The following is a 10,424-nucleotide window of genomic DNA, read 5'->3' on the forward strand; positions in this document are numbered from 1 at the left end:
ATTTGTAACATATTTGTGGAATTCATCTGAATAATTTAAAGAAATAAAGGAACTGAATTTTTCAAGCTTCCTCCCCATGCACTGTCACTGTATTGGTGTAATTGTTCTCCTTTTGTCTTGATTTTTTTTTTTTTTTTCTAAAGATGTGGCATTTTTGTGGTTACAAAGCAGGGATATAACCGATGTAGCCTGTGCTCACCTCTCGTCACTGAGCTCCTGTCTGCTGCCTTCAGTCGTCATCTCCCTCCATTTTGGATGATCAGAAGCTCCTACTTTCCTAGTCAGGAGTGTTGTACAGCAACTGAGGGCATAACTTGAGAGCTGTGTACCGGGTTGCATTTCTGGCTGTAACTCTTACTGGTCTGAGAACTTGGCCAAGTCACTCACTTGCCCTAATCCTCATTTCTCTCATCTGAAAAAGAGAAACAAGCTTTATAGCTTCCTCCAAGTACTGTTGAGTGGATTTACTGAGATGATGCATTTTAAGTGCTCCCCGTAGGGCTTGGCATACAGCCATGCTTAATAAATGCAAGCAAATGTCTTCGTGCTTGGGTGACCATTCCCTCTACTTGTGGAGGTGTTCAGACTCAGAGAGTGTTTTCACAAGTACTTTATTATTTAGAGGCTTGCCATATGAATGCCCGGTCCTTCACTGGAGGTTGCTGAAGGCAGAATGGAAGGATCAGAGTGCGCAGAGAAGGCTGAGTTCCCAGCCTTTTCCCATGGGCTGTCCTGGTGTGTGGTCCCTGACACCAGTCAACTTCCTGGAAATCCGAGCAGATTCCACAGTGTATTTTACTGAGGCACAGTTTTAGCACCCTTTCCCCAAAGCACAGCTGGCAAATCATGTCAGTGACTCCTCAGATACCTGAAGTCTGAAAGCCTTTTAAAAGACTTACTGACATTTTAATCTTTTAAGGTAGAAATGTTTCTAAATTGCATTACAAATTTCCTTTCTCTTTCGAGAGAGAATATATCTGAAAACTTGTGTGAGCTCAATCAAATTCAATGTAAGGCATGGGAAATATGAAATGCATACCCTAACCCCCCACCAATGCCTAAGCAAAGGAGTGAAAGACATGAGTAATCATATAAAGGTATTTACTTGCTTTCTAGTTATTTTAAAATTCACCACAATATTGATGATATTTATCAGTGAAATTAATTTGGGGGCTGTGTATTTCTACTTTCCCAGCTTAAAATCGCAGTACTTTTTCATACTATCATTTTGAATAGATGGGGAAATAGGGCACCAGGCAGAGAGAGAAAGAGAGCTGTTTGAGGTGACTGCAAATAACAAAGTTGGAACTAATATTGAGGTCTTTTGACTTCCAGATCAATGCCCTTTTCAGGGTTTCAAGCTGCTGCTTTTGGGCAAAGTCAAGTCTGTGTTAATCACCTGAAAATTTTCAGTAGGTTGAGAGTAGGGAAGGTAGGAGTCTGTAGCAAGCAAGTACTGTAGGGGAGCGAGTAGGAGGAAATGATGGCAGTAGGGGTGAGGGGACTGTTGTATTGACTGAAAAAAAAAAAAAAGCCTCAACCTAAAAGTTTAGAATTATGTTTTATTTGGTGGACACAACTGAGGATTTAAGCCAGGGACACAGCCTCTCAGATAACTCTGAGGGACTGGTCTGAACAGGCAGGGAGGGGAATCAAGATATATAGAAGTTTTTGCAACAAAGACCAGGCAGTTGGAACACCAAAGATCATTGTTAACTAAACCGGATAGCTCCAGTTGACGAATTCAGCACTCTTCTCTGTGTGGGAGGATGCAGGGATCTGGGCTCCCTGAAATCGCCCCTTTGATATGCACCTCAGCTCTCTGCGGTGGGATCCTGTGTTTCCTCATCCCAGTCTCCTCAGGGTGCACCCTTGAGGGTAGCTGCAGCAGGTGGCTGTAGATGTCAGGCGTCCTCTTTCCGACCTGAGTTCCCTCAAGGCTCACTGGAGGGGTGGCTGTAATGTGAAGGCTTGATGGCTGTGGCATCCTTTGCCTGCGGATACAGCAGGCAATGGTTTTCATTCACAATTGCAATAGGGAGAACTCTCTGACAGTAAGGTCTACAAGTGTCTTTCAGATCAGCTTGTAACACCTGTCATGGTGCTTGCTATCAGTGACCTCGAGCAGTCCCTTAAACACTAAAGTTTTCGAGCTTCCTTTTCCTCACCTCCAAAGTGAGAATATTAATAGTTGTCTTACAGGTTTGTGATGAGTGTGAACTCGGATAATGCGTGAAGGTCATGAGCCGTGCCTGACCCACAGCAGCTCTGCCGCAAGAGGTGAAAAGTCCTTTTTGCACTCCACGCAGTCTTGTTCAGGTCCTCACAGGCTGCAAGGTCCAAAGGTGTGTTTACAGGTTAAGGGTGGTGTGAGGACTTTGGGGGGAACCAGAGAGGAGGAAACAAGGACAGAAATGAGTTCTTGGAGGAGAGGCTGAAGGTGTATGAAGACGTTTAGGTTGGGGAAAAGTGGTCTGGGTTGGGAGTTAATGAGCATTCTTGTTTCATCAGTGTTTACTCCCGGGAACAGCAAATGATGTTGCTTCAACCTGCATGAGATTCTAGCTGGACTCTAATCGTCATGCCCTCTCCCTCAGTCTTCCCATTCCAAGAAATTGATCCCAAGATATTTACAGAGGGAGGCCATACACTGGAGTACGAAATAGGGAGCAACTCAAAGCTCATAAATAAGAAAAAAACAGTCAAATAAATTAGGGTATGTGTTTTAAGATGCACCATTAAAAACATCTCTTGAAAACTATCACCTTGAGGAAATGCTGAAAGAAAGTGTCAAGGGAAAATGCTGAATATAATACTATGTATACATCTCATTCAAATTCATAAAAATGTTTTCATAACTGAAGGAAACAACCAAAAGAAACTCCCTGTAATAATAATGACTTCTAACTTCTAATAGTATTTTCACTACTTTCCAAAGTGTCTCTAATGAATATGCTGAACTTGAGCAAATTAGTTAATCTCCCTGAGCCTAATTTTCGTTATCTGTAAAATGGGGATAAGGACAGTAAATATATACTCTGGATTAAATAACAAAGGCATGTATTTTTTCATTATTTTATAATACAAATCATAAAAGTAAAGTTCATATGATGAAGATGATGTTCTCTGGGAGAGTCTGGGTCAGAACAGAGTCTCGTGAGTGAAAGGGAAGTGAGAATAAATCTTGACTTGCATCACCCAAACATGTTCCCTCTTTGTCCTTAGAGGAATCGGCTTTAAGAGCAGGTGGATGACCATCTTGCTCATTAGATATCCCAAGTTTAATGATTCTTTGTACTAGAAATTTAATAAAAATGTTTGGAAATTAAATGGCAAATCACCTTGGCAATAAATCCTAAGACATGGCCCTTGCAAACCAACCTCCCACCCGAGAATGACATGAAACCATTGAGACCTAATAATACTTGGTATTTACTCAGCACCTAATAAGGGCAAATAACTGGGCTATATGCTCTCTTCTTTAAAAAATTATTTATTTAATTTTGGTTGCACTGGGTCTTTGTTGCTGTGTGCAGATTTTCTCTATTTGTAGCGAGCAGCGGTTATTTTTCATTATGGTGTATGGGTTTCAAAAGTTGTGGTACACAGGCTTAGTTGCTCTGCAGCTTGTGGAGTCTTTCTGGACCGAGGATTGAACCCATGTCCCCTGCATTGGCAGGAGGATTCCTGTCCACTGTGCCCCCAGGGAAGTCTTAAATACTCTTACTTTATCTTATAATGGCAGCCTAGGTGATATGTATTATTATCTGATATAGGAGGAAACAGTTTCTAAGGGGTCAAGCAACTTGTCCAATGTCATCCAGAGAGGGAATGGAAGAACTGGAAATCAGTTTCACAGAATTTGTCTCACAGCGGCTGGCTGTCATACTGCCTCCCAAAGCAGTTTTCATTTGATGGCCTGAACACCAGCTGTGCAAGTCCAAGCATTTGATCTCACATCAGAATGTCCTTTTTTTTTTGTTTAGCATGACAAAAGACCAGATAGAAACAATGGGTGTATTTTACATTTATTACAAGGCTAAATAAAAACAAAATATGGCAGAACTTCTGTTTCATGGAAATAATGGTTAGATTATTTATCTGCTATCAAAGTCTGTTTTGGGGTGTACACAATGACTGTATTATCTTTTTATAGCATTCTCCATCAGTGGCTGGCAGGAGCTGGCTTTCTATTTCCAGTGCTCTCTCTCCTCTCTGCCTTGTGGGTGAATTTAACCATCTGATCAAAGCATTTTCACAATTTGAGCAAGGAGTAGAAGAATCTTACTGTACGATCCTGGATTTTAGGAAATTTCTGGATAAGGGAGATGCTAAATAAGTCTGGGTAATATCCCAGGGCATGACAATTTTTTCCTTGTTGTTGCCTCTGGCATTGTCATTGTTTATTATTTTAATTTTCAGCTTAAAGCAGATTCAGCTGCTTGAAGACAAGCAGTGTGTTTGGGGCCTGGATTTGGAGGTAGGAAGGAGTGGAAGAGGCTCTGAGTGTGAAGTCTTTGTGTCAGCCTCTGTGGGTCAATGTCCCAAGTGTTTCGAGTCTTCCTCTCTGTCTTCTGTGAACCTTTTCCAGGATCCTAAGTCTCCTGGGAATGTAGGGACTGGAGTTTATCACATAAAATGTGATCATCTTTCTAAAGACATATTTATTATATTAATTTATTTGACTGTGCCATTTCTTAGTTGTAGCACTCAGGATCTTTAGTTGTGGCCTGTGCGATCTAGTTCCCTGGCCAGGGATTGAACCTAGGCCCCTGGTATTGGGAGTGTGGAGACTTAGCCACTGGACCACTAGGGAAGTCCCCCCGACATGTGATCATCTTTACTGTTCTGCTGGGCTTCACTGGTGGCTCAGACGGCAAAGAATCTGCCTGCAATGTGGGAGACCCAGGTTCGATCCCTAAAAATCCCCTGGAGAAGGGAATGGCTACCCACCCCAGTATTCTTGTCTGGAGAATCCCATTGACAGAGGAGCCTGGTGTGGCCACAGTCCATGGGGTCAGAGAGTTGGACATGACTGGGCAACTATCACTTCACTGTTATGCTATTCATAAATGTTATTTGCCGTTTCTTTTCAACAGCCACAATAACAAGACACTTGGGATAAAAGCACTACTCAAAACAGTCTTGTATGATCTCCCTTCCTTTTTCCCTACACTCTAACAAGCTGCCCTTGACTGTGAAATAATTACCATCCAGCACTCTCTGGTTGTTACTGAGGTACTCATGGTGGTTTTTCATACTTATTGATTGATGTACACAAAGCCCAGCTTTGTAATGTTGGCATCTCTCACCTTCCCTCTTAAAATTTTTAAATTATATGCTATACACAGCCCTGTGGTTAAGGACGTTTGATATGGTTCTAGGCATTTAAGGATCAGTGACAATGTTTGTTGGCACTTAGCGGACTCAACAATTTTTGTTGAATTTAATATGATTTTTTATATCTTAATTTATAAATTATTTAATATCTGAGATGTTTGTTCATGCACTCACTCACTCTTTCATTTATTTGTTTTACATGCTTTCCTATTTTCCCAGGTCTGTCTCTGGTCTGTGTTCTGATACATGTATGTTCTAGGGTAAATCTGTGCATGAAATCTTACAGGTTCTAGATAACAAAATGCTTTCCACATACTATATTTTAGCTATGGCATAGAAAGGAGTTATGAATGTTAGTTTTAACATCCTTTGAAATAGGGTGTTAAAATCATTATCAGACTTGAATACAGTATACTGACTCCTGGATTTGGGAAACCATCTTTAAATTTTTTTTTTTTTTTGCTATTATAATGTTTTTTATTTCTGCTATGTCTATTTTCTACTATTTTCTTTTTTTTTCACTTTATTTTACTTTACAATACAGTATTGTAAAGTAAATTTATTTTTTAAATTGTGATTGCTTTGCAAAGTTCTGGTGTACAACAAGCACGATTCAGCTATGAGAATGGATATATCCCCTCTCTCTTGAGCCTCTCTCCCATTCCGCCATCCCTCCCCTTCTAGGTCATCACAGAACACTAAACTGAGCTCCTTGTGCTATATAGCAGCGTCCCACTAGCTGCCTATTTATACATTACAGCCTGTGTCCATAACGCCCTCTCAGTTCATCCCGCCCTCCCTTCCCCCCACTGTGTCCACAAGCCCCTTCTCTATGGGAAGCTTTCTTATATCCTGCAGTCTGTGTCCTTGCAGACCTAACCAGATTGTCAGTGCTCAGGGTGGACAATCCATGGGCGTCAAGAACAACGTGACTGAGTTCGTCTTGCTCGGGCTTTTCCAGAGCCGGGAGATGCAGTGAGCCTGCTTCCTGGTCTTCTTTCTCTTCCACGTGCTCACGGTCCTGGGGAACCTTCTGGTCATCGTCACCATCAACGCCAGCAAGACCCTGCACGCGCCCATGTACTTCTTCCGCCGCCACTTGTCCTTTGCCGACGTGTGCTATCCATCCGCCACCACGCCCAAGATGATTGCTGACACTTTGGTGGAGCGCAAGACCATCTCCTTCGAGGGCTGCATGACCCAGCTCTTTTCTGCCCGCTTCTTTGGTGGCACCGAGATCTTCCTCCTCACGGCCATGGCCTATGACCGCTACGTGGCCATCTGTAGGCCCCTCCACTACGCGACCGTCATGGGCCGCCGGAAGTGTGGCCTGCTGGCGGGGGCCTCCTGGGTGGCTGGCTTCCTGCATTCCATCCTGCAGACACTCCTCACGGTCCAGCTGCCCTTCTGTGGGCCCGACGAGATCGACAGCTTCTTCTGTGACGTCCATCCCCTGCTGAAGCTGGCCTGTGGGGACACAGCGGCATGATTTCTTTAATGTCCTTCATCATCCTTATCATCTCCTATGTGGTCATCCTACTGAACCTGAGAAGCCGGTCTTCTGAGAGCCGGCGCAAGGCTCTGTCCACATGCGGCTCACATATCATCACTGTGCTTCTGGTCCTGGTGCCCCCCATGTTCATGTACATTCGACCCTCCACCGCCCTGGCTGCTGACAAACTCGTCATCCTCTTTAACATCGTCATGCCACCGTTGCTGAACGCTCTGATCTACACGCTGAGGAACAGTGAGGTGGAAAATGCCATGAGGAGGATCTTCAGGGTCAAGGGGAGCTCAGGGGGAGAAGTGAAACTACAAGGCTTCTCGTGAGCCTGGACTCGGGAGACTTCCCGTCTTTGTAGCATCTGAGACGGTTTTGCATCTCTGGTCTGATGCTTGTAATGACAACTCTTGTTCTTTTTCTAATAATATTCCACTTGCCCCTCAGTCTTTGCAGATATTTATTATCTGCAGTGAGTGAGGCACTGGGAATACAAATAAAAGTAAATTGTAATCACTACACTTGAGGTGGGGTCATAGAGCAGGAGGCTCATGTATGCTAAGTCGCTTCAGTCGTGTCTGACTCTTTGCAACCCCATGGACTGTAGCCTGCTAGGCTCCTCTGTCCACGGGTGTCTCCTAGTAAGAAGACTGGAGTGGCTAGCTGTTCCATTCTCCAGGGGATCTTCCTGATCCTGGGATTGAACCTGGGTCTCCTGCACTGCAGGCAGATTCTCTACCATCTGAGCCATAGTGGAAGCCTTTATGAGGCTCTTAGTGTGATATTTAAAGGCTCATTCAGGAAACCTATGACAGCCTGTGAATGTACAGGTATCTCATCTATAAAATGGATAATAGCACTCAATAATTCCTTTATTAACACAATAGTTGTTGAAGTTCGCTTTCTCTTTGGTTATGATATTCAAGGCACTTTACTCATATTCCTCATTTTGTGCTCTCAGGAGACAGCTGAGTAAATAAATGCAGCAAGGTTAATAGATTTACCCAGGTCACACAGTAAGTCTTGAGCAAGGGGGCGACCAGGATCGTAAATCTGCTTCCAGGGCTCTACCACCTCCGGAGGACTCACGACAAAGCCTGAGTGCATGGCTACCAAGCAGGATGGACCGGGAATTTTGGGGACCAACGGTTGATGGTTTCCTGGGATGCTGGGGAGAATAGCTTGTTAGCATTCCACCCAGTAGTGTCCAGTCCTTTCTCCAGCAGAACAGGGGCTGTTCAACGTTAATCTCCTTTGCTTTGCCCTATTTACTCTAGAGAGGGCCAGTTTGTTTAGGACGGAATTTGAGGAGCAGAGTTAGAAGTTCTACTGAAGTAACCATTCATGGATCATTTAATTCATTTGGATCTGTTTCCACAAATACAAACGGAGACAGTAATAATACCAGCTTCAGAAGGTTTCAAGGAGACCTTCAGGGCTTTATACATTCTTATATCAAAGAATGTTGTTCAGGGGTGGCTGCTACCTTTGTTCCTTTATAATGTCTTCTAATCCCTTTTCTCTTCCTATTCCCCACTTTGTCCCTGACCTAAACCCCTCTAATAACCATATTGATTAGTCCTTCCTCACATGTCTGTTGATCACTTAGCATGTGATAGGTTTGTTCTTTTTTTTTTTCCAGTCTGTGTTTGTGTTTCTTCAATACAGGCAAGCACCCAGCTCTTTCTCAGAAAAGCAGCTGAGCTGGAGGGAACAAAACAAAGGGTTTCAAGGTGTGAGTGTGGATTGGGGTGAAGCCTGAGATGGGGTGAGGGTGTACATGAGACATGGACCCCAATATCAGTGCCCACCCCTGAATCCTCACTCCTCACACATTCTAGGTAGGGGCAGTGAAGTTTGTCCATGGGAACAGGTCTTGGACTTTCTACCACTTCCAACCTTTTTTTTTCATTTCTGCCCTCTCTTTCCTAAGGCAAATGTTTCCTTCCATTCTGTAGGTTGTCCTTTTGGTTTGTTTTATGGTTTCCTTTCCTGTGCAAAAACTTAGAAGTTTGATAGGTCTCATTTGGTTATTTCATCCCAAAGTCACAGTTCAGTTCAGTCACTCAGTCGTGTCCGACTCTTTGTGACCCCATGAATTGCAGCACACCAGGCCTCCCTGTCCATCACCAACTCCCGGAGTTCACTCAGACTCACGTCCATCGAGTCAGTGACGCCATCCAGTCATCTCATCCTCTGTCATCCCCTTCTCCTCCTGCCCCCAATCCCTCCTAGCATCAGAGTCTTTTCCAATGAGTCAGCTCTTCTCATGAGGTGGCCAAAGTACTGGAGTTTCAGCTTTAGCATCAGTCCTTCTGAAGAACACCCAGAACTGATCTCCTTTAGGATGGACTGGTTGGATCTCCTTGCAGTCCAAGGGACTCTCAAGAGTCTTCTCCAACACCACAGATAAAAGCATCAATTCTTCGGCACTCAGCTTTCTTCACAGTCCAACTCTCACATCCATATATGACCACTGGAAAAACCATAGCCTTGACTAGACGGACCTTTGTTGGCAAAGTAATGTCTCTGCTTTTGAATATGCTGTCTAGGTTGGTCATAACTTTCCTTCCAAGGAGTAAGCGTCTTTTAATTTCATGGCTGCAGTTACCATCTGCAGTGATTTTGGAGCCCCCCAAAATAAAGTCTGACACTGTTTCCACTGTTTCCCCATCTATTTCCCATGAAGTGATGGGACCAGATGCCATGATCTTCATTTTCTGAATGTTGAGCTTTAAGCCAACTTTTTCACTCACTTTCATCAAGAGGCTTTTTAGTTCCTCTTCACTTTCTGCCATAAGGGTGGTGTCATCTGCATATCTGAGGTTATTGATATTTCTCTCGGCAAACTTGATTCCAGCTTGTACTTCTTCCAGTCCAGCGTTTCTCATGATGTACTCTGCATATAAGTTAAATAAGCAGAGTGACAATATACAGCCTTGATGTACTCCCATGTCCAGTTCTATTTTTTTTAGCATATTTATTTATTTTGGTCATTGTTGGAAATTTATTTTTTTAAATATAAATTTATTTATTTTAATTGAAGGCTAATTACTTTAGAATATTGTATTGTTTTTGCCATACATCAACATGAATCCACCACAGGTATACATGTGTTCCCCATCCTGAACACCCCTCTCACCTCCCTCCCCGTACCATCCCTCTGGGTCATCTCAGGGCACCAGCCCCAAGCATCCAGTATCATGCATCAAACCTGGACTGGCGATACATTTCATATATGGTTCTAACTGTTGCTTCCTGACCTGCATATAGGTTTCTCAAGAGGCAGGTCAGGTGGTCTGGTATTCCCATCTCTTTCAGAATTTTCCACAGTGTATTGTGATCCACACAGTCAAAGGCTTTGGCATAGTCAATAAAGCAGAAATAGATGTTTTTCTGAAACTCTCTTGCTTTTTCCATGATCCAGCGGTGGTTAGCAATTTGATCTCTGGTTCCTCTGCCTTTTCTAAAACCAGCTTGAACATGTGGAAGTTCACGGTTCACATATTGCTGAAGCCTGGCTTGGAGAATTTTGAGCATTACTTTACTAGCGTGTGAGATGAGTGCAATTATGCAGTAGTTT

General features: G+C 43.4%; 1 protein-coding gene across 1 annotated transcript; it reads left to right on the forward strand.

The window, feature by feature from the left end:
• Window positions 1–6,250: 6,250 nt before the first annotated feature.
• On the forward strand, window positions 6,251–7,170 carry LOC138092244 (olfactory receptor 4S1-like). Its single transcript, XM_068988058.1, is given in 2 exon segments — window positions 6,251–6,818; window positions 6,821–7,170. Coding segments are annotated over 2 exon segments (918 nt in total).
• Window positions 7,171–10,424: the final 3,254 nt, after the last annotated feature.

Source organism: Capricornis sumatraensis, chromosome 16 (genome assembly GCF_032405125.1).
Source record: "Capricornis sumatraensis isolate serow.1 chromosome 16, serow.2, whole genome shotgun sequence".
NCBI classification, from domain to species: Eukaryota; Metazoa; Chordata; class Mammalia; order Artiodactyla; family Bovidae; genus Capricornis; species Capricornis sumatraensis.